This window comes from Salvia splendens, chromosome 2 (assembly GCF_004379255.2).
Source record: "Salvia splendens isolate huo1 chromosome 2, SspV2, whole genome shotgun sequence".
Lineage (NCBI taxonomy): Eukaryota > Viridiplantae > Streptophyta > Magnoliopsida > Lamiales > Lamiaceae > Salvia > Salvia splendens.
The window spans coordinates 7,216,465-7,241,760 of record NC_056033.1 but is presented as its reverse complement, the minus strand read 5'-3'; the positions used below and the strand labels follow the sequence as shown (position 1 = coordinate 7,241,760).

General features: G+C 34.7%; 1 protein-coding gene and 1 long non-coding RNA gene across 7 annotated transcripts; one reads left to right on the top strand and one right to left on the bottom strand.

Moving 5' to 3' along the window:
- Positions 1 to 4,666: 4,666 nt before the first annotated feature.
- On the bottom strand, positions 4,667 to 6,610 carry LOC121762758. Of its 4 annotated transcripts, XR_006042281.1 has the most exons (4): positions 6,485 to 6,610; positions 6,297 to 6,378; positions 5,690 to 5,824; positions 4,667 to 5,459 (listed from the first exon to the last, which is right to left on the bottom strand). It is a non-coding gene; the product is annotated as an uncharacterized LOC121762758 (long non-coding RNA). The 4 variants fall into 4 exon arrangements; XR_006042279.1 differs by lacking the exon at positions 5,690 to 5,824; XR_006042280.1 differs by lacking the exon at positions 5,690 to 5,824 and having other exon boundaries at positions 6,297 to 6,375; positions 6,485 to 6,580.
- A 1,032-nt stretch (positions 6,611 to 7,642) lies between these two features.
- LOC121786256 (sister chromatid cohesion protein pds5-like) lies at positions 7,643 to 23,541 on the top strand. Of its 3 annotated transcripts, none has more exons than XM_042184866.1 (31): positions 7,643 to 7,890; positions 8,421 to 8,582; positions 8,683 to 8,864; positions 10,076 to 10,229; positions 10,343 to 10,564; positions 10,825 to 11,044; positions 11,133 to 11,278; positions 11,360 to 11,517; positions 11,597 to 11,743; positions 11,819 to 11,867; positions 12,848 to 13,033; positions 13,743 to 13,922; positions 14,029 to 14,171; positions 14,599 to 14,725; positions 14,897 to 15,046; positions 15,151 to 15,207; positions 15,744 to 15,883; positions 16,574 to 16,691; positions 18,201 to 18,335; positions 18,431 to 18,621; positions 18,722 to 18,839; positions 18,928 to 19,065; positions 19,146 to 19,232; positions 19,325 to 19,771; positions 19,848 to 19,924; positions 20,007 to 20,058; positions 20,929 to 20,957; positions 21,516 to 21,631; positions 21,738 to 21,811; positions 22,023 to 22,070; positions 23,089 to 23,541. In XM_042184866.1, exons 1-30 carry the CDS (start codon positions 7,774 to 7,776, stop codon positions 22,050 to 22,052), a joined length of 4,152 nt encoding a protein of 1,383 aa, XP_042040800.1. In that variant the 5' UTR covers positions 7,643 to 7,773; the 3' UTR covers positions 22,053 to 22,070; positions 23,089 to 23,541. The 3 variants fall into 3 exon arrangements, with proteins under 3 accessions (XP_042040800.1, XP_042040806.1, XP_042040794.1); XM_042184872.1 differs by having other exon boundaries at positions 23,086 to 23,541; XM_042184860.1 differs by lacking the exon at positions 23,089 to 23,541 and having other exon boundaries at positions 22,023 to 22,284.
- Positions 23,542 to 25,296: the final 1,755 nt, after the last annotated feature.

Here is a 25,296-nt window from a genome sequence, read left to right as displayed (position 1 = left end):
ATACTATGGCTTTGATTTTATAGTGTAGAACATAAATTGGAAATATAATTTATGCACCATATTACACTATTGTTATTGTATGGAGCATATAAAAGGAATATACTAAAATGTAAATTGAATTTCGTAAACATGACTATTTTTATTTACTATATCGGTATTCGGTTGTCAAGATTAAATCTCATGATTAAATATGTATCATGTTTGGTTTATAAGATTGAACCACACAACTTAATCCTAGATGGATAGTCTAATGATAATTAGTCATAGCCTTCTCTCTCCAATTAAAGTAATCACACAACTTAATCTTAGATGAATAGTCTCATGATGTTAGTCATGACAATCGAACGCCACCTATATATATATATTAATTTATTCATGTATTAATGTTGAGACTTGAGATGTGTACATTCATTAAATAGGAATTAGAGTATTAAATAATTTTGTTAATATATTAATGAAAAGATAAATAGACACGCAATATACCACGTGGGCCAATTGAAGAATTCCAAGTTCTGATCGTCAAATTTGGTCAAATATTTTGTTTGTTAGAATTTATTTTCAAAGTAATACGAATATTAAAAAAAAAGAGGAAGTTGTGTATTCCCTTGAAAGTTGCCTGATGAAATAGATAAATATCTGGCAGGTAATTATGGTTTTAAATGCAACGAGACTTGATATGATGTGCTTCAAAGAATCAAAATAAAAAATATTATGAGATGATAAGTCAAGAATTGGGCGGTTTTCTTAAAGTCTTGGAGTCAATGCATAGAATTTCTAATTCATATCTAAGTAGTAGTCTAGTCTATGGCGTGTTACAAATAATATTTGTATTAATTTCTACATTTTCTTGTGTTCATATTTTTAGTATACGACGCGTCTTATACCATTTCAAAACAACTTAAAACAAAAAAGTGCCCTGAAATAACGTGTCCAAAATTGTGTCACCTTTACTTGTAAGAGCATCCACAACGGTGGACGGCGGCCCCGCGTCCGTCCGTGCCAGCGGCGAGGACGCATACCGCCGCCGTTGCGCTCGCGCCGTGTCAGCGAGTAGGCGACGTGGCGGCTTACGATTGGGCAACGGCATAGCCGTTACCTTGAATTATTATTTTTTTATTTTAAAATTTGATTTTTAATTATATAAAATTATAAAAAAAATATAAAAAAATATTTTCCAAATCCCATAAATATGGCCGTTTTTTCCCGTTTTTTCTGATTTTTTTTAATTTTTTTCCCTCAAAATCATCTATGAATACACACATTCATCATCCATTTATCACATCAAATCATCTCTCATTCATCTCTCATTCATAATTCTCATACAAACTATCAACACATTCATCCCTCACTCAAAACCTCAAATGGATTTTACCCATATTATGGCGGAAGCGGAGCGCGAAGAACAAGAATACTACGAACAACATCGTGCCGCTTACGAAGCATACGTCGCGGCGAATACCCCCGCTCCTCCTCCTCAACGAACCAGATCAAATCGCCGCTACATCCATCGTGACCGGGAGGGAGCCCACGAAAGGCTCGTTGCCGACTACTTTGCCGACCAGCCGCGGTTTCTGGCAGATTACTTCAGGCGCCGTTTTCGCATGTCAAAGCGCTTGTTCATGCGAATTGTCAACACATTGTCCGCACGTGTTGAATTCTTATTATGTCGCTTTTATTTTATTTGTCATTTGTAATATTATTTAGGTTGTTTTAATGAATTTTAGTATTATTGAAATGTTTTTGTTTAATTGAATTTTAAATTAATTGTGCTCGTCCTTGCGGAAGAGCACAGCTGTGGGTGTTGTGCTCTTGCCAGAGAGCAGACAGAAAAAGTGGGGCCGAGCTCACAACCGTGCCACTGGCAAGAGCACGGTTGTGGATGGTCTAAGTCGTAACAACGGACACATGATGAAAATCCATTGTTTTGGTGATGACTTTCGTTGTTGGAGTATAAATTTTAATTATTAATGAAGAGTGTGAAAATAAAAACTCGTTTTCCTGCATTAATCAGAACTCAATTTTGACCATCAAACTTTTATTTAGTACTATATCATAAAAAACTATTAATATTATTTGTGAAAGAAATCAACATAAAAGAAGCATTAACATTATTATAAAAAAGAAAGGTTGGCAATTTCTACATGAAACTTTCAATTATAATTATACTTATATATACATAGACATTTTTGTTCCGGTGGTGATTTTTATGCATATGATTTTACTTTAATATTAAATACAACTAGTATTTACACCCGAGCTATGCACGGGACATAAGAGTTTCACGTAATGAATTCAAAATATAATAAATATATAGAAAATAAGAATTCAAAAAAGCAATGTGAAGATTTAAAAAAATAGAAATGTACTTATCTTATCTTACTCTAAATGAAGAATTTACTATTCCCTAATGAATGAAACAAGTATGCAATTCTAATTTATAATATAAGTGGAGTAAAAATAATAAAATTAATGACAAAAAGAAGATGTATGACTAATGATCAAAGAATATGAGTTAATTATAATAAGATATAAAATAAAGAAAATATGTGTGAGTAAAGATGTTTATTGACAGTGTTATGCACGTCATTAATCCAAATAAAAGGTAAATGAATATAAAAATTTAATAGCTTAATTTTGAAAAAAATTGAAAAACATATATGGAATATTAAACATACCCACATTAAATATATGAATAATGTAAATCATAAAAATTTAAAACTTCGTATTGCCCAATAATCACATTTTAGTTGCCTATTTATTTCTTTTGTTTAATTTCAGAACATAGCATAACTTGATATACATGACCAAAGACTAAATGAATTTTTTATACTGTAAAGAAATAAATTTCTTACCTCCCGCCACATATACGTATGAAAAGTAAATTATCACTTAAAACAATGATAATATTTTATGCATCTTGTTTGTTTTGAATAATGTGACAATTTACACTACTCTTTATGTTAAGAAGTACAAACTTTGTAAGTTAGATTTAATTTGAAATATATATAATTTCATCTTATTCCGTAGTTTAATCTATAAACTTAGTAGTATTTTTTAATTAATTAGAGGCAAATTATTATATAATAATTAAAAACTTTAATTGAGTAAATATAGGATGAAAATTGTAAACATTACATATTTGTTCGTTTAGCTCGTGAATTAATTCGGAAAAAAGTATTGCAATAAATGATTAAATCTCAATTTTAACTTAAATAACTGGAAGACAAACTAAACTCTCCAGCACAATTCCAATTTTAACTCAAATATAAGACTAATTAATATATAAATTTATTAACTTAATTATAAAAAAAATTAATGGTAGTGCACTATTTAATGTGTTTTAGCATTTTATTGGACCATTATTTGTCTAATTGTTTTTGCCTTCAAAAAATATTTTTAGATAAAAGACACTTCATCTTTTTATTTTCCCTCAAAAAATATCAAAGTCTTTTCATCAAACTTGAACTTTAGATTAGGATAGATAATATATACTCTTATTTTAGAAAGAGAGAACAAAATTTCCAAACTTTCAAATCCAATTAATGTAGGGAAAAAGGTACAATGAATATTCATGGAAGATGCCATCGATATCTCCAAAATTCATAAGTATAAATAGACTAAAGAACGATGTCAAATACTCCCTCCGTCCCACGTTACTTGAGGCGTTTCTTTCTGGCACGAGATTTAAGAAAGTTGTGTTTAGTGAGTTAAATAAAATAGAAGAAATAATAAAGTAACTAAGTAAGAGAGAGGAGAGAGGATAAAGTGAAAAAAAGAATAAAGTAAGTGTGATTAAATGTTTTGTTTTTAGCCAAAAAGAGAAATGACTCAAGTAACTTGGGACAACCCGAAATGAAATACGATTCAAGTAACTTGGGACGGAGGGAGTAATAAATAATTGCTCGATATCTTTCATTCAACTATACAAAATTCAACCCGATCCAAAAAATAAAAGGACAAAATAGTAAAAGAAAAAAGCCAATTCATCGAATAAAAATAATTTTTATAATACTATCTAATTCAAGACTTTCCTTTTTTATCCATCCTAAAAAAATAAAAATACTTTATTTTTTCGCCCATCACATAAAAAATTTCATTTCCATTTATAAAAAGTTCTCCTAAGCTCATTACCCATATACATCAATTTATTTACAACTTATATCACTATGACATATTATTAAACACTAAATAATAATATGGATCTCAATATCCACTAATACTATTTTAACTTCGTCCCAAGATAATAGACTCATTTCTTTTGGCACAAGAATTTATGAAGTGTTATTTAGTGGTATAAGTGGGGCTGGTAATAAACTAAATTTTTACCATAATAGAAATGACTCAAGTATGTTGGGACACTCCAAAGTGATATACGAGTCTAATATCTTGGGACGGAGGAGGTACATTTCTTTTCACCCCTCTTGCTTTACCAATTATACATTAATTCTCGTGTCATCTCAAATGTTCTTATTTTTTTGGGATGGAGGGAATATTTTTTTATTTTACAACATCAATATGAAATAAGTACGTATCATATTTAGTATTTGGATGGAAAATCCCAAAAAATATCCTATTTAGTAGTACTTGGTTGAAAGTTCAAAAGCACCCTTCATGTATTGGGAGACATTTTGAACTGAAAACTAGCCTCATGTACAAAAAATGTGAGTTTAGGATACTAAATTTGCATAGTATAAAAATTCTTTGAGACTATACATACATATTCATTTTCGGACTATTTATGCAGTTCAGAAAATGGATGGTTGCTGATGAAGCAACAGACAAAGGTTCAAACACTTAAAAACTAAATAAACTATTTAACTAAATATAAAAAAGAGGTGGTGCACATGTAACAAAGATATGAAAGAAACAAGCATGTAAGAGAATCAATTCTTCACAAACTTTCAGTGTAAATTCAATAAAGGCAAACATGGAAAACACTGCACATGGCCAGGATCAAGGCTCCTTCCAAAATAAGATTTGCTTTCGATTCTCATCAGCTATAAGACTCAAAGATGAAAGGGCTATCAAATTTTCATCCACAAAAGATTCAAGAATATAAAGATGAAAGTGCATACTGCATACCTAGAAAATACCACTCTTTCTATCCTTATTACCTGCACGTAAAATCAACAACCTACAAGTTCGAAGTAAGCATGATATGTGAAACTTCTCGTATAATTAAACCTAGAAACGAGCGCATTACACCAGTAATAGATCTTAACGAGTAAGCCAGTTCCCAGGAAGAAAAGTGAACCGAAGAAATGGACAAGTACCATATCTAAGTTGAAGTAAAATCCAAAGCATTGTAAGAGGCAAATCAAAGTTAAAAATAAAATTCAGAGTTGGAAAACTTCTGCTGCCAGTTGATGCTACTTACCACAGAACGTTATCATCTACCTTCTAGATAATGAGCGTTGCCTTGGGCTGTTTGCTTCTTGCTCATCATCTCCGCTCTCCAGCTGCAAACATAGAATGGGGTGCTATAAGAGTTTGCACACAAAAAAAGTAAAAGGCTCCTAAAATTATATTCACCTTTATTGTCTGAACTCTCTGGACATATTTAAGTGCTAACTACTCAAAACAGAATGTTTTTTCCTTCTAAATTTCAAAATTTAAACCGATAATATTCTGGAATTCTAGTTATTGAAGGCATCATGTGTACCAAAAAGCCATAGCTAAGAACTACTACCTTGGCCACAACTCCTATCACAGATTCACAAATATTGCCCCTACTTGTTTTCAACTTTTCATAAAATAATGAACACTTCTGTTCTGCACACGAACGAGGTTTCGGCTACTCTTTGTATTAGTTTGATTTTTGAAGCTGCAAATGCACGAAGGCAATTAGTTTGGTCACCCTTCTCATGCTAAGAAGTGTTCAAATCTACCATGATCAGATCTATTTCTATTTATATTTATATTAGTAGCATTCAGTGTCTACTTCTACTACACTATCACCATTGAACTTTGCTGCAGAGTGTCTAGCCCCTTCCCCAGCTGAAACTCCACTAGGAATACTATCATCCCATTGATTTTGAATTATTTAAATTCCAAGCAAACCGGCCCCAGATTAACACGGATTCCCAGAGATACAAGCATTTACTATTTCGTATAGACCATATTACATCGAATTAAAAACAATGGAAACCCAATCATGATATCATCCATCCTTGAGCTCATTAAACAGAATCAATTTCAACAAACGTCACAAACCTCCAATTGCACAACTCACGACACATCAATGCAGCGCTATAAACAAAACATATGTGCAAATCAAATTCGGAGAGTGAAATTACCAGTACTGTGACCGGAGTGACAACATTCCATTCATACCCTCAGCGTAGAGCGTCTTCTTCTACTCCCAAATCAATTATACTACTATTCAAATAATTGATATTCATTTTTGTCTGTTTTGGCCTCTCAAGTCTCAATGATTAAATAAGATTTACTAATCAAACTTTAATAATCAATATAAAAATCTTACCCTGTGTTACTTAACAACATATGTAGAAGGTAATCAGATTCTTATCTCAGTCTTGATTTCCCTCTCTCTCTCTCTCCCTGTCATATCGAATTAAATCTATTAAACGTACCTTTGGGCTCTGTGTTTAGTTCATATTTTGAGAGGCAACTTCGTAATATAGCTAATTTATCTATTTTAGAGTTATTTAACAATCAAATATGTTAAAATATGTGTATTTATTAGTATATTATATTTATTTATATTTCCTAAATGCCCCTAATAAGTTATAACTACATATAGTTAATTCTTTTTATATGGCCCAAATATTTGTATAGAACATACAAAATGTTTTACCAATGTTTCAATTTAGTACAAAATGTTTTAAGTTAGCATAAATCATACAAAATGTTTAATTAGAGTTTCAAGTTTATACATTCCATTGCATTTTGTTTAACACCGTTAGTTTCAATGAAGCAGATTGTTCAAACAATTCAAAGTAGAGTAGTACATATTTTCTTCATTCCTTGTCTTACTCAACATCAAACTCTACAGCCATACACACTTTGTTTCCATGTACTTCAACATATTTTATTGTTTTACTACTATGTTGACAGACACACTCAACATCAAGTTAAACTTGTGATGCAAAGTCTGGTTAACAGTAGTACCAGCTATTAGTGCCACGGCTTGTGCAATAATAACTGAAAAAATCATCTCATTCATTGAGTGAATGAAAATTCTTGGTACCAAGTTATCAATGTTGTCCATGAATTACAAGGTCTCTTGAAGAGTGATTAAGCCCACCAAAAATTTCTAAGTAAAAAACAAATTTTGTAGTAGATTTTTTTGGTCAATTAGATTAGCTTTTCATATGGAGGAAGGGATGATCTTCTAGAATGGCTCACTGGTGTCGGTCTCTTCTTCTTCTTCCCTAATTTCTTTTTCCAATTTACCAAAGAGTTGGAGCATAAATGATAAAACTAACGGTGTTAAACAAAATGCAATGGAATGTATAAACTTGAAACTCTAATTAAACATTTTGTATGATTTATGTTAACTTAAAATATTTTGTACTAAATTGAAAACATTGGTAAAACATTTTGTACGTATGGTGCAATTTCCCCTATAAAAATCAGCCAATTCCGTTTTTAGTAAGTTTACATCCGGTTCCCCAATTTTTGCAGCACCAAACCAAACAGGGCCTTAGCGTCATTTTCAATCGATTGCAGAGGCGGGAGTTTTCACTGTAATACGCAGAGCACTATTTCTCTCTCTAACTAACAACCAAAAAGTGCACACACGCAGTGCAAATGGCGGAGGTGCGTAAGAAGCAGCAGGCGGCGAAGCAACTACTAAAGCAAATCGGCGACCAACTCGTCACCGGCGAAGCTTGCCCAGACGAGAGCGTCATCGTCAAACTACTGAAGGTAAAACAAAAATAATTTCCCCCATACGCCTGTAAAAGAGCTTTTGTACTGTATTCCAACTCATTTTGCTGGTTTCGCCCCTTCTCCTCCTTTATATTTTGATAATTTTGGAATTGCATATGTTTAGACTTTAGACAGAAAATATTGAAAAGGGGATGCGATAGATAACTGTTGGCTTGTTTGCTATAGTTTGTGAGCGTTGATAATCTCTCATCAGCATTATAATAGTAATGCGATTCTCTTTGATTTGAGTCTGGGCGCGTCTTGGGAAATTGTTTTGTATCTCACGATTCTGTCTTAGGTTTGTTTTTTGAAATTTTGTTATTACGTGTCTGTAATTCTTTGCATATTCGTCGACCTAAGCGGTTGGATATTTATGATGAATATTCCTACGGCTACCATTTAAAGACGTTCTGAGTTAGCATTTGTAACCCATGGTGATTGGCTATCCCCGCCATATGTTGATGAGACTTGTTTTTCAGTTTCCTTGAATGTTGAGGTCTGAGGATGTCGTGTTATTCTTTATGCAGAAAGCTGCAAGTGCATTCATGGAGTTAAAGCAGTCAGATTCAGAAAAATATTCAGTCAACCCATCTGGTAATTCTCGAATGAGGCAAGGCCTGCTTGACCAAAGAGACAGAGATGCTCCTGTTCTCCCACCAGATCCTGCTTTTAGCCATGCAGTTTCGTCGGTAAAATATATTGTTGTGCCTTTTTCAAATTGTGATGGATATTATCAGTTATATGACCTCATAAGACTTACATGTTTGGTTGGTCTCTGTCTTTCTCCAGAAGATTTTTAGATTTCTCTTACGCATGTTTGAGGAGCTTCACGACACCTCCAGCAAATATTTCCGGACGCGGGCCAAAATATTAGAGACAGTTGATAAACTGCAGTTTTGTTTGGTAATGCTTGATACTGGATGCGAAGATTTGGTTGTCAAAATGTTCAAAAGCTTCTTCAGTGTCATAAGGTTTGCTTTCCTCCTCCTTGATCCACCATTCTTTACACTGTGCTGATGCTGGTTGATGTTATGCATATTTCTTTCATCAATGTTTGTTTATGATTATGATTAAAGGATATATTATACACAGTCATGTAACTCGAGTAATCAAATTCATAATTATATGATTCCTGCATGGCTGCATGTACCATTATCAAAATAAATATGGATTAGGAAATCAAACCCAGACTATGAACTTATGATATAGCTAGCATCTGAAGTATGATGTGTGAATTGCTATAACTTAGTTATGGAGTTATATTTGTGATATTTGAGTTACAACACTGCAAATGAGTCCGGTTCCAGTATATGTGGGATTCTTTTCTGTATTATGTGGTTTTCTTTTCAAGTTTGTTTTTAAGTGCACTTACAATAAAATGTTTCATATCCAAAAAAGAAAGGAAAAAGAAATTAACATTTTAGAATAATGCAAATAGTTAATACATCTTCCATACATCTCCTTCAGTTGTGACTTTCTATTGCTCTTGTAGATACAAAGTGGTTTCAGTGTTACACTTATTATTGTTGTTCTCGTCGTCACTTTACTATTTGAGGCGAGGTGAAACTTTCATAAACTATTTTCCCACATTGAAGAAGAAGCCTAAGGTGGAGCATAAATAGCAGGGGAATTTCGCTCTTTTAATTGCAGATCTGTTAATATGAATGATCTAAATTCTATCAGCATTCTTTTCAAAATGTCTCACATATCTGCTTTATGCATATATTCGAAACAAGGCTCTTCTTCAGTTCAGATAATTACTTTCACCATCAAATTTAAGCCAAAATCAAAATGAATGACTACACTTTTTTAGCAGCTGCCACTTTAAGCCTTATCATGGATTCGCCTATTGTTGCCAATGACACGCCCTTGGTTATAATGTCACCCAAAAATAATAAACTCGAATCTGCTAACTTTATTTGATCACTGCAGTGGGATGATTTGACTATTATATATTTTAACATATATCTGTCTAATGCTTTCAATCCTAAATCAACAAATTGTTTATTTCTTTTCCGCAAACGCTCTATTTGTAAACTTTCACGCAGAAACTTTTCCATACTATCATGTGAGGCAGTCCTCTTGAAAATCCATTTTTGCTGGTCTAGCATTCTTAAGATTATAGCACGCATGTAAGCTAAGATATTTGAAAATTTTATGCTGCATTATACTTTACTTGTAGGGAGGATCATCCTCAAAGTTTGATTGATTCAGTTTCATCAATCATCACAAGCATCTTGGCAGAGAATGTGGAGACAGATCCTAATCCTCTTGAAAGGAATACATTTCAACCACTGTTAGATGTGATTTTACGGAATATTATTAAGGAGAAGAAGGTAACCTTAAAGTTTCAATTTTTGTTGTCATTAGTCATTACTACTGCATTTTCTTCCGAAATGGCACTTTAATTAATATTTAGTTTTTTTTTCTTTGCTCTTATGCTCCTTAGGCTGCATCATCTGCTCCTTATCGGCTAGCTGCTTCTGTTGTACAAAATTCTAGTGAAAAGTTGAAGTGCTATGTATGTCAGTTCTTGACATCATGCATATTGGATAGAGATGCAGTTGGGAGTCCAATTAAAGAAGCTTACCATGAAATTATACTTGAAATCTACCAAGTTGCTCCAGAGTTGCTTCTCTCTGTCATACCTCATTTGACCCATGAATTACTGGTTTGTAGTTCTTTCACTGCTCATTCTATCTCAGTTGTGCTGTATAATTGTTCACTGCTTGAATTTTATATTTTGCTGCTTTTTTCCTTGTAAAAGACAGTGAGCTTGAACATCGGTCCTGATGTTGCACTTGCCATTATTATTATTGTTTTATTATTATTATTATTATTATTATTATTATTATCATCATCATGACGGCCATTTTTCTATATTTAATTCTGTTTACCTTATAATCTCATTGGGGTCAATGTAACTTGCAGACTGATCAGGTTGATGTCCGGATTAAGGTTCTTAATCTAATAAAAAAGCTCCTAATGTTGCAAGGGAAAAACATTGCACGGGAATATCCATGTGTCTTGGCTGAGTTGCTGAATAGATTCTCAGACAAGTCTGCAGAAGTGAGGCTTACTGCTCTTTCTTCTGCTAAAGCATTGTACGTCACTAATCTATCTGGGAGGGATTCACTTGAGACACTCTTCAGTAAGCTATCATAAACCGATCGTAAGCGCTTGCATGTTGCTGCTAATTTTTCCACTCTCTGATCTTTAATCTTTGAATGAATTTCAAGATGCCATTGGGTGTCGGCTGTTAGATCATGATGACAAAGTGAGAATGGAAGCAGTGAACGTGGTGTGCGAACTAGCCAAGACTAACTTGAATCACATATCCTCAGATTTAATAGCTCAAGCTTCCGAAAGACTTCGGGACAAGAAGGTTTCTTTTTCTTCTAAGGGTGTTTAGCTATAAGCTTTTGTTGTGTCTTCCCGTTTTCTAATTTTTCACTTCAACTTCAAGGTTTCGGTCAGAAGTAAAGCCTTTGAAAAGTTGGTAGAACTATATCAGGAATACTGCTCAAGGCTTGCTGCACACATCACCTCTTTCAATGAAAAAATTGAAGAAATTCCTTGCAAATTATTGATGCTTTGTTATGAGAAAGACTGCCAGGAGTTCAGGTTCGTACATATTCGTATTAAAATAAGCCAATCACTTTGTTCATTTCCCATAATGGAAAGGTTTTCAATTAAATACCAGGCCCCAGGCAATGGATCTTGTGCTAGTGGATTTGTTTCCTGCGCATCTTTCAATTGAGGAAAAGACCAAGCATTGGATATCTATATTTTCGCACTTCAAGCCTCCTCATCTTAGGGCACTGAAAACTATTCTTTCACAAAAACGGAGGTGTCTTATTAAATCAATTTCATTCTTTTTTTTGAAGTTTTCAACTATAAGTTTCAAAATCTATTTGTATTTCAGGTTAAGGGAGGGACTGAAGCATTATTTGGACCTATGCAGAAGAACAGAGGTATAAAATGAAGTTGACCAAAGTGATTTTCCTTAACTCTTTTCAATATGCTTGTTTCTTAGTTAAAAAACAATTGTCTTTCATTTGGAGAGATGGACTCAAGGGTCTGATGTCTCCTTCCAATCCTTAGTGACTGCATGACTTGAAATCTCAGACAGAACATGCATTTGTAAAGTCAAATTGTTATGGTCGATTCCAAAATGTAATTAATAACCTTTCTCCAACATTTCTCTCTGCAAGTTAAGTTTTCCAAAAGTTTGTATACATACTATCCTTGTGGTGGTAGCCTATAAATGGCATCAACGTACACTGAAATTCTAATAATTGCTATTGTTAGCACAAGAAATGTTAAATATTATGTCAGTTGAACCAGATTTGTGAGAAGGATCTGATTCTTGCATATTCTGGACAATTTTTTGGAGGTGATAACATTGACAGTGATTTTTACGTGTTTATGATGAGATGATCTGATTCAGAGATGGAGAAGTGGATGATTTGCCCTTGAAGTTGTACTTCCAGGCAAAGCATATATTATGCTATGTGTTTAGAGTAGTCTCAAGTTTAATATCATTATCTGACCTTGAAGTTATGATATCCTTTCCTGTATTCCCAATGCCCGTTAGGAAAGCTTTCAATTTGCCTACATTTTCCGGATTGATTTAATAATGAAACTTATATTTTACTCTGCTAGGTTGCCATCATGCATGTGTGATAAGTTACTTGTAGCATCTTATGATTGATTTCTTCCATTAAATTCTCTAATCTATATACATCAAACAGGCCAGGACAGCTATTACCACTCTAATTCTTCATTATCATCAATTTCTTTATTATTGATTTATGAAATTGTAGGGTTTTTGGACAGGATTACTAGTAAGTAGAACTATTTGCAACATTGTTCCGCATATACATACACAAATACATATTGTATATGTAGTTTTCAAATATATTGACAATTTGACATAGATGTTGTCTTGTAGGATACTGGTCCCGGAGAAACTGAAAGAGATATAGAGGCACTGGTTGTCAAAATGTCCTCATGCTTTCAGTTTCCTGCCAAAGCAAAAGATTGTTTTCAGAAACTTAAGGAACTCAGAGATAATCGACTTTTTAGTGTGGTAGAGGAGTTTCTAAAAGAAAATGCAGTTGACTTTGACACTATAAAGGTTGGTCCAATACATTGATTACCTTTCATAGTTGTTGTGTGATATCATTTCATTTCATTCTTGTGCAGTTAAGAAGCCTCTCATCTTAAATGGTTTTGTCTATCTTATGATATCAGACTCGGCAATTACATGACTACTTACTGTATGCAAAAGGAGTAAAGTGTTATGCTGGGTCATTTCTAGCTCTTCGCTAGTTACTGTGTCTTTAAAGGAACATACAAGATTTTGAGGATTATGAGTATCTTTAGAAGAGGATTTGGGATAAGATTAAGTTTGAGGTTCCTTTGTGGGACTTAAGCCTTTTTTCTTTGGTTTCAGATGCAGCTAGACTGCTAGAGATGGAGTTGGTACTTTTAGCTAGAATGTTATCACTTTTGTTTGGAAATGACCTGTTAGTAAAGCCAGCACAACTTCTTGTTTCCAACTAAAGAAAAAGATGCAGATTTTCTTGTCAATATTTAAAGATGTTGAGGACTTTTTTGGATTATTTCTGGGGGTTGAAGATCAAAGTGGGAGAGTTTAAGGATTACTTTGTGAACAACTTGTAGAAATTGGATCTTAACTTCTCAGAATGCCTTTTATTTGTGAGATTGTTCCATCTTATGCTATCATTTCAAAATTACTTCACTTGATTGACCTCTCTCGCTTCCTTTATATGTTGTCTACGCAGTTTTACAATATCTAAGCTGCTGCGAAATCCTATTTGCAGGATGTATATTTGAAAGAGCTTGAGGGACAGAAAGCACTTTCTGAATTCTTTCATCTACTTTTTAGAAAGTGTGCCTATAATATAATTGGATTTGAGCACGTCCACTATATTTTAGATTGTCTATCAAGTGAAGACGCAGAAGAACAACACTTAAAAAATTACCACACACAGCTTCTTCTGGTAAGATTGTCTTATCTATGAATTAGCCTAAATGAATCATATTTTAAATGTTTTTTATATAGTTTTCTGCAGAGGTGATTAAGGCATCATGTTTTCTTTGGCTTAGACAATCATCGGTGCCTTCCCCTCGCTACTTAAAGGATCAGAGACAAAGTTCCAGCAATTGATACTCGAAGGGGAGATTCCTTTTAATGAACAATTGATTGAGATATTAGCTAGAGAGGGGTGTCATATGCCTGTTAAGCTCAGGTAAAGCTTTCAAATAAACTACTATCTTAACAATTGTTTCTAAAACATGGATTTGAAGGGGATCAGCGGCATGTTGTTTGGTTATCTCTACTATTTTCTACAAACAATTGTGTGAACTGCAGTAGGACATTTTTGAGGATCTTGCTATGCAATTACCTCCTTTTGCATCTTGGTACACAAACTGATGTAAATTTTATTTTAAAGTAAAATTTGCATAATGCTTTTCAAGTATAAATAGTTCATCTGCATTGGTATTGATTAAAGATCAGACATAGCTAAAGTAATAGACAACTAGTTGTCGAAGAACTTCCCTATTATCCCGTCCACATATACTTTCAACTTTCAAGACACTATAAGTTAAAGTTTTTTCTTTACTTTTATGCATGTGACCATCTCATCAGTTTGAATTTGTTTCCTTTCTGTGCAGTGATATATACCCTTCCCTGGAGAAAGTATCTATAGAGGGAACTCGTTCACAGTCTAAACTTGCTGTCACTGCAATATGTGCTTTAGTTGATACCTCTGAGCAATTCATTTACCCTCAACTTTGCAAGGTTAAACACCTGGTGTTCTTACCTATTGCTGATAAGTATTGCTTGATGCTAAAATTTCTGTAATATGCGTGTGGGGCTTCATTATCTTATGTGGTTCTTATGTCAGAAATGTTTTCCAAATGCTCGATTCTGCTTATACCATTGGACTGAATGTTCTTTTTTTGGTACTAGATATTAGTGGATTCTCTACAGAGTGGAAAGAATGTTCCTACTGTTTTGCAGTCCTTGGGCTGTCTGGCACAATATTCCATCTCAACATTTGAATCTCAAGAAAAAGTGATTACAAATTACATCCTTGAGAAAATATTTCAACAAAATGATGTAAACCTCTCCTTGATTGCCTTAAATGTTCTCACTCAATTCTTTATGAACTTGTATAAAAAATCCGTGGTGACTACTTGTCTTTTGGGTCTCCTTGTGATTAGGCTCTTGCTTCAAAGGATCTTGAGACTTCAACTTGTTGCAGTGTTTGTGAATTTAAGGTAAGCTCTTCTAAGAAAAATCAGTGTGTGCAAAATGTTCTCAATAACAGATTCATGTTAGCATTATAACAGCAAGTGTATCTTTACGGCATTTAGAAGTTAGAAGAAGAAGCAGAGTTTCATTTAGCTTTACAACTTTCAAAACTTCACCCATAGCGGTTTCTTTTCAGGTGGTGACTTGATGTCATGTTTCAAGGTTGAAATCATTGGAGTGTGTGGAACTTTCGATCATAATTTTACAAAATTATAGATGGATATTACGATCTAGAAAAAAATAGTTTCCACTACAGCTTCCTGATATTTTCAGTTTTGTTTCATCGTGATATTATATTTGCTCAATATTTGTTTAATTTATACCACAAACTAAATCGTTATTGATATTGTTACTAATCTGCCCCATTATGAAATTACTATGGAGCCCCCCGTCAAACTATCAATTTCTGTGACCCCCCCAAAAGATGGAAAAATTGAGGATCTTTCTTCTCATATTCCAATTATTTATTATTTATACATATAAAACAAATCTTCTTTCGCAGGTTTATGGGCTTAAAACAATTGTGAGGAGCTTTTTACCCCATAAAAATGCATGTCATGGTCGTCGTCCATTCAGTTTTTTGCTTGAGATTATCAAGCAGATGCTACAAAATCATCAGTTGTCTGCTGGCTGCATCCAATGGTGAGGGCATTAACCCCGTATATAATGTCAAAGTGTATATGGCCTCAGTTAACAATCTCTGATCAAAATCATTTAATCTGATTCAGGCCGAACTACTAAACATATCAAACAAGATTTAAGAAAGCTTCATTTGGTCTCTAGTTTTTCACTCACTTGGGGTCTGGGCTGGATCCCCATTCATGTTCTTTTCTTCAGTTTACAGATGTGCATGCATTAGTTTTCTTAATTAATTTGAATAATTTTAATCTTTTGTGAAAGTGAACGGCTGTCTCTGACATTATTTTCCTTCAATACAACGAGATTCTTTTATTGAAATGATCATTATGTTGATCAAAATAGAGAGATAAATTTGGTGGACTTTCTTGACCAAAACTTAATTGTAGGATCTACTGATGGTATCCTCAGCTTTAGCATGCTTTTTAATTTTATCTATCAGGGCTCTGGTTGGTTTTGTTAGGCTGCTTTATTTCATTATGGTAACACTGTACTTATTACTCCATATTTTATCACTTGCATATTATTAGCGCAACCACTTACCTATTATTACCTTTCATTATTCCGGTGAATTTCTGATTTTCAGGGATTATTTAAGTACATAAGCTTTAGTGAAAGTCATTAATGTGGCCTTTCTCAGCCATATCTCTTACCTTTTGCTTTGCAATCATCATCATTTATATATTTGGTTTTCAGTGGAAGAGATGAGGCTTTTATCCGATTAGCTGCAGCCAAGTCTGTTCTTCGGCTTTCAAGGAAATGGGATTTGCATATTTCTCCAGAGATATTCCGCTTAACAGTATTATTGGCCAAGGTCAGTAGAACTTGAGATAATATACAACTTAATAATAATAATAAACGCGAGGATGTGGAATGAGGATGCAAGTCACTGCAGCTATAGCATCTGTTCAAATTGTCTACTACTCCCTCTGTCTCACTAGTGACAGATTTTCCTTTTTGGGATGTTCCACTCTATATGACACATTTCTTCTAATAGAAACATCATCTCTCTACTTTATTTTCTATCCACTTAACTCACAAAACACTCACTTAGAGTGGGACGGAGGGAGTATTATCCAAGTGAATCATTAGTTATGATAATGAGTTTTTTTAGCATCCTGATTTTCAATTGCTCAATTCTCTTCCTTGTTTTCTTTCTTCTTGTGAATGCCCAGCATGCTGTCTTGCTTCGTTCAATGCAGGAAGACAAAGTAGTTGATTTCTCCTTAACGTATCATTTTTCATCAGCTAATTTATGACTTGTGGAAATAGAATAACTCATGGAGTTGAGAGAATGATTTCTCATGATCTCATCCTCCTTTATACAGTTGTGCATGGGATTATTCTCATTAAAACTTCTCCAAGTTAGTTTAGAATACTGGTTATACGCAAGAATGAATCTTCGGTTATAAACTTCCAAATGCCTTTCTGATTCCTAACAAGATTTTTTCACTCTCTATGTGCCAAGAAATACAGTGGCTACATATCCCCACATCACCAACATATCCCCGCATCACCAACATATCCCCACATCACCAACATATCTGTAGTCCAACACTGCAGTCTTTCATATTCTTTCTGCTCCTTGGGCTCTCGTCCTTTTCTCGTAGGTCTAAAGTAGCTCAGTTAATCACTCAAAAGTTTCTTTGTAGTGATGTAAACTGAATGTTGGTGATTATTTTACTAGTCTTGGTTGCATCCTCAAAAGAATAGTAGCTGCTATAGAGTCTGTTTAATGATTTGGAAGCACATTTTGATTTTTTCTTTATCATAAGCACATTGTTTTCATTAACAAAATAGAATCGTCCATTCACAAAAAGAGAACCTTTATTGTGAAACATTAAGCTTCAATTTCTTGTGATGCCATTCACAGAAAAATCCTTAGATCCTCCCGCAGTTGAAATCCACGTTGCTTCTCTAATCTTCAGTCTCTACCAACATTATCACTGGTTATTGAAACTTGTCCAAATTTATCCTATATCTCCATCCAAAAGAAAAACAAAGTGGGACATTCTCCAAACTATTTGCCCTCTTCTGGAGCCTCCTAGTTGTGATTGCTTAATCACTTTCTTTTCCACTAAGTGATTGTTTAGGGACCTTCGCTTAGATGTTGGATATACCATAGCAATGATATGAGGTTTAGTTTCTGAATCATAAAAAGATTTATACTAAATATGAAATATGTTCTAGCTTCTGATGTTAGCTTACAACTGGTTTAATTTCAGTAACTGTTTATTTTGGATAGGACCCTTACCAAATATGATCTAGCTTCTGATGTAAGCTTACAACTGGTTTGATATGAGTAACTGTTTATTTTGGATAGGATCCTTCTCCAATTGTTCGCAGATCGTTTACTAGCAAACTACACAAGTTGTTGCTATGTCACGCTGTGCCCATCAGATATGCGTGTGCCTTATCTTTTGTTGCTTTAGATCCTCTTGAAGATTTGCGCTGTAACGTAAGTTCTTGTTATTTGCCCTATGGTTAACTTGTCACGATCTCATTAACCTATAGACTAAATATGTGGCTTCTCTGCTTGATCATATTCTTCAGGCCCTAAAATATATGGAAGGATTTATTCGTGAATATGGTAAAAGAGTTCAAATCCGTGAAACCATCACTAAGGAAGGAGCAGCTACTCACTCTTCATGCCTAATTATGTTTTTGATACATGTTCTTGCACATGACCGTAATTTCCCTGCTCCTGACTGTGAAGATGCAAAGATATATGCTGAGTTTATGAGGTACTATTAGCTTCTTATCTGGTAATGTTGGCCACAACAATAAACATCTATAGAATTTTCTGTTTATTTCCCCTAATTTCCTCTACACCTCTTTGGGCAGTCCACTCTTTGTCACTATGCAGTCACTAGTGACCGGAAATTTAGTTGATCACAACTTGCGAAGTATTTTTAGCGCATTGAAGAAGGCGGAGGATGCTATTGATGCTCAAATGACTCCGGTAATTACTCTACTGTCTAGTAATTGATTTACCATGGTATTGTATAAATAACTCCTCACTGTTCTCTTCATGTCTGTCTTCACTGTAGAAGCTGCGTCTTTTAGCAGACGTGGGACTCTCTATTTTTGACTCTCTAAATACCAAAATCACACCTCTCGGCCATACTCATGCCGTTGTTCTACTTCCATCATCACTATATAAAAATGGTGCTACGAATATGAGAGAGGCAAGTTTCTTACTGATGCTTCTGTATGGCATTTAAAGACCTGTTTTCTCCTGATGCCATTTAACGATCTACTTCTGCAGGCTAATCCCTACTCTTCGATCTTCTGCAAAGCTAATCCAAGCTTTACTAAGAATTTGGTTTCGAGCCTCAAAACTGAGGTTTTTCTGGTACGTGTATGAACCATTAGTCCCTACCATTTCTTACTTCATCTGTATCGTGGTACTTTTTAATATTACTAATAATGGTTTCTTTTCCTTAGATTGGTACCACTGGGACCAAGCAAAACCATCAGTTTACTGAGAATTCTTTACGACCAAGTGGCACTAGACACATCAAACCGAATCCTGCATATAGTAACAAAGAGGTATTGTTGATGGAAAATACTAAAGCACAGGTTGTTGAGCTCGAAATAGAAAAGGAACAGTCTGATACTTCCAATTGTGAAGCTGATACAAGAGGACAGCAAAACCTAACCATGCCCTCCCTTCTTCGAACTGTTGTACTGGACGGCAAAACAGATGCTTGTAAAGAACTGGATGCCACTCCCTCAGACTATTGTGATTCTATGTCAAAATCTTCATTGCCTGGTGATGAATTTGTTGCAAGTTGTCCTAGAAACAAAGATTTAATTAATAAAACAGACAGCATTCCTGCTGAGCCATCTGGATCAACAGCCAGTGACCAAGTGGATCATGTTATGCCTAAGGTGATTTTAACTTCATGAATCACGATAAAAATGCTTTCAAATGTTTTGCTCGTCATTGATTTTTGTCTTTCATTAGATTATAGAGAGTATTGAAAGCAATGATGGAGGATTAGCCAGGAAACATACTAAAACTTGCACTCCCACTGAAGAATGGTGAGAATTTCTGTGGTTAAATAATCTTAGTTATGGAGCATATGGTTTGTGCATTAAAAACTGACTTCAAATTTTGATGCAGCTGCTTTTCTGTTATTGAGGACAGTTTCGATTCCACCAAGAGCATTCAACAGGTAAAATACCACTTCCTCATTCCTCTTACTATAAGTTGAAAAACTTCACATGTTATTTAAAAGGGTGCTTGATTGATGGTTTTGGAATGGAAAATATTTAGTAACTAGAAATGTCTATTTAACTTATATTTTGATTTATCCATTTCTGCCACACCCTTGAAGATGGAGGCGATTGGAAGTCGTCCAATTGCAATTATTATCATTCCCTTTCTGAATTGCCTTTCTAGTCAAGCACCTCTTAAATACACGTCATCATGTAAACACGGTGGAGATACTCCTCATAAATAAAATAAGACCAATTGTGTTTTTCCTCATCCAGTGCCAGTAGTCAAATTATAGAGAACAATGTTCTCCTAGATGGGCCTCAACCCCAACAGAAACAAGCTCTAGCTGCTAGGACAATAGAATTGTCTCTGTGTAAACTCTTAAGTTTATTTATTAGCATTAAGGAATACCTTGATAATTGATATAAGTGATATGCCTTGAGTTTATGTACTTAAAGCGTTAAGCTAGTACTCGTAGTTAGGTAATATATGGTGCATTAATTATCAGATCTGTAAAGCAGGTCTGTAGCCATGGGTCCTAACAAGTTAATTCAACTGCCTTTCTAGCCTTAGCTAACTTTTGTTCACATACACCCCTTTACAAATAAATTTTAGGGGATTTAATACAATTTTTTATATATAATAAATGTTTTTCCTTTAATATTGTTGAAGTAGGTATTTTCTGATTTCATCTAAATTACTAGCTTGCTCTGACTATAGTACGATGTTGCTTCCGTGAAAACCTGTTAATCCGTATGCTATTGTGCATTATCATCTGCCTTGCTTTACGACAAGAATACTGCTTAATAACGACTTATTGCTACAGGATTTGGATGATCCCCTAACACACAACTGGTGAGGTCTTAACCATGAAACTTTTATTTCAACAATATGGTTGCCTATTGTCTTTCCATTTCTGATTGGTATAATGTTTCTCTCTGTGATATACACTATTCCCTTTTCTGCTGAATATTTACCAACTCTGGCGATAACGGCAGCAATCAAAAGTCAAAACATCTATCCTTTCCGTGATACTTAAACTTTACTCACTTCCAGTTTTCGTACTGAATGGAATAAAGCCCCAAAGATATGTTGAAAATGTGTAATAGTTTGCTGCATTTCGATTGATGACATTTCTTTTTATCCTTAAGTCAAATCCAAAATTGGTACGTCAAGAATTTTCAGGTCCAACTTGCACTTATCAGACTTGTAAGACAGCATTTCAGGGCACTGTTCCTTGTGCTAGCTCATCTTTCACTAAAAATGTATAGTAGCTATCTTTATGGGGACACAGTGATTTCGAAAGTTATAACTAGCCTTTTTACATGTTGTGGCGTTCAATTTTCTTGACATAGTGAAAACTTCCCATAACTAAAAAGATGAATAATTATTAGCTTCTCCTCTACTATACAGTGTTCAAAGCAGCAGTTCTACTGCTAACGCTGAAGCAGAAAACCTTGATTCACACGCACGTGAAGCAAACTTGCCAAAGAAAAGAGACCTCATCATCAGAAAGGCTTCTCAGGCTGGTAATAATATACTGCTACATTTTTATGCGTAGAACTCATTACTTATTGCATGCTACATTGTATTCAAACCAAAAGTTCACTCAATCCCACACCTCTTTGCTCACAGCGAAAAGAACTAAGCAATTTCACGACCCCATTGGAACAGCGAGCTCTGAAGTCATCGATTCGAATGGAAACCAGGTAACATTAGTTTCAGTTCTTTAGTTTGGCTTTTGGATAAAAACGAAACTACAACTGAATAAATAACTATGATTTTATTCGGTACACTGATAAGAAGGCAATTCAAACATATATTTGCTGTGCTGCTTTTGTTTCTCTTACAATTCGTCTAACTATTTGGCTGCTGCCGTGACTTCTAAATTCTTCCTTTGGTGTTTTCTCCACTATTTAGCTAAGGAGGAGCCGAAGACAGAAAGTTTGATCTCCAAGAACAGCTTAGGTTGGTGAGAAACTAATATGAAGTTATATATATAAGTTGTTTATATGTTGATCCTCTCTTTTGAGTTTTGAGAATTTTCGAATTTCAAGAGGTACCTTCCACAATGCTTCTCTCTTTCAACGTTAGAGTGACTGTAAGTGTAATGTTAATATATATAGTTGTTGAATGCTTTCTTAAATCTCGAGCTCGAATTTGCTTTGCTATGGACTCATAAGTCATACGAGTGGTCTGATGATTTATTGAAGTCTATAAATTATAATCATGGTACATTACTACATTATATTTGTTGTAATCTCACCGCGTTAATATAGTACTCCATTTGTTTTATTTTCTAAAAATGGTAAGATTATTTTTAATTATAATGCTACTCGGGCGATGGTCGTCTGACTTATTTGAAATTTAACATTCGGAATCTGTTGATAAGTAGTGCCTACATTGCTACAGTTTAGTTTGATAATAGGAGAAGGGTAATTAAAAAGGACAATGAGACTTTACATTATTAGTAGTGTGTAATGAGTTGTAATATTGGATCATAATGGTATAAATTATAAATAAATTGATTTATATAAGTAATGAGTTATGATAGTTTTTCATAAATATAAATATATATTTTTATGAAATTAAAAAAATAAATATTGTACTCCAATATATTTTTATGGGTAGAGGGAGAAGGGTGGGTTCAATCATTAAATATGAGATAAATCCATTACCAAAGGTTGATTGCCGGTGGAGTTTTTAAATTAAAATTAGAGTAAATACCAAAATTGGTTCTGAACCTATGTTTATTTTATTATTTTGGTCTTAAACTTTATATTTTAAATTTTTTTGTCCTGTTCATTTTAAATCGGATAACAATTAGTCATCCGTTAACAATTCCGTTAATATTTAACCGTCGGCGATTTTAATTACAATTTTGACCAACTTAAGCAATTTTTAATTATTTAATCATCAAAATTATTTTGTTAAATAAAATCACAAATTATTTATTCTAATTTTTAACAGTCGTTTCATTCAGTAGGGTTCAAAACTCCGCCACTTTCATCTTCTTCCTCCGCTTCTTCCCGGGAGAACTCCTCCTCCTCCTCCTCCTCCTCCAATTTCTTGTCCAGTTCAGGGCACGCGCACGGGACCACGCCCTTCACGAAATTGGGGCACGGCAATCTCAGGTCCCGCTTCCTGACGCGGCCAGGCTCTTCGACTGCTGGCTGTGGTCGGAGAAGGCGAAAGGGGTGCTGAGGGCTTCGTCGACGTCGAAATCCAAGAAATCGGACCAGTCGAAGAGGGCCGATTGGGTCGGGTCCGCGGCCGGGTTGAATGGGCTTGGTAGTGGCGGCGGTGGGTTGTGCTCCATTTTTTGTGGAACTTATTTTGCTGCGGCGGAATGTGGCAATTTGGCGGAGTTCGAAGAGGGATTGTGATAAAAACTATCTTGATGATTTTTCTATGATTTAAAGGTGGACTTGAATTAGAGAGAGCTACTTTGTTAAAAATTGGAATAAATAATTTATGATTTGGAATAAATAATTTATGATTTGGAATAAATAATTTATGATTTTATTTAAAAAATAATTTTGATGATTAAATAATTAAAATTTACTTAAATTGCTAAACATTGGGATTAAAATCGCCGATTGATATATATTAATGGAATTGTTGACGGAGGACCAATTGTGATCCGATTTGAAAACTTCAAAAGATAAAATTTATGATCAAAATGATAAAATGAGCATATGTTCAGGACCAATTTTGGCCATTATACTTAAAATTAGGTAGAGCACGCAAAAGAGAGAAAATGCGGTGGAATTCAACAATCTATGTTTCGCTTAGATAATGGTAATTATCCTAGTTTTACTTTTGTTTAGTAGTACTAGTTTAATTATCTCTTAATTTGTGTTATTCTTCGGCCCGCCGCTTTTTTAATGTTTTGATTTGTTGAATAAATCTATCAATAAGTGGGTTAATTAATCTACATTAAAATTCAATCATGATAACTAATTTAAATTACCTTATTTTCCTTAAATTTTTCCATTTCCTATTTTGCTTGAGATTTATTAAGAATATTTTGAACAATTTCAATCTAAACTTAAATAGTACTCCTGCTCCATATTAATATACCAAACATCAACTGAAATTGAAAGCTATTGCACCGGTATGATAAGAGCATCCACAATTGTCTAGGACCTCCCATAGTCCTCACATAGCCTTCCCACTACCACATCTCCAGTACTAAAATCCTCCTGCCACATCATCTGGACATGCAACTGGACATCAAATAGCCCTCACATAGCCTATCTACATCACTAATAACAATTATATAAATTTAATTTACAATTGTAGCAACATACGGAATTTAATTTACGAGATAAATACAGGAAAATTGAATAATACTATTAAAATTTCAAAAAGTACAATAATTTTAAAAAAATACATTTAAAAAATTACATAAATTTAAATAAAAAATAATGTCTTCCAATCCTCCGCGCCCACAACTCTTCAATTAAATCCTTTTGGAGTCGAATATGAGCCTCCGTCTGACGCATGTCGGCATGTGCTTGGAGGAGGGCTTCTCATCGTGAGGTACCCACCTCGTACGTTGGCGGCGGCGACGCCGTGGCTTTGACCGGCTTCATCATCGTCATTGACCCAATCAGTCAGTTGTACACCTTCATCTGCGACAATCATGCTGTGCATGATAATACAAGCGTACATTATATCAGCAATGCAGTCGACATGCCACAAACGCGTTGGTCCCTTAACTGCAGCCCATCGCGCCTGAAGCACACCAAATGCACGCTCCACGTCCTTTCGCGCCGACTCCTGCCGCGTCGCAAAGTATGCCTTCTTCGTATCTGATGCGCACCGGATCGTCTTCACAAAGACGGGCCACCTAGGGTATATCCCATCCGCCAAGTAGTAGCACATATCATGCTGGTTGCCGTCGGCGACAAAACTGATGGCCGGACCGACGCCCTGGCACTGCTCTTTGAAAAGGGGCGACGAGTTGAGGACGTTTAGGTCGTTGTTCGAACCGGCTATCCCAAAATACGCATGCCAAATCCACAGCCGGTAACCAGCTACGGCCTCGAGGATCATCGTGGGATTCTTTCCCTTGTAGCCGGTCGTGTAGAACCCCTTCCAGGCAGCGGGACAGTTCTTCCACTCCCAATGCATACAATCTATGCTGCCTAACATTCCCGGGAACCCATGCTGCTCCCCGTGCATCCGC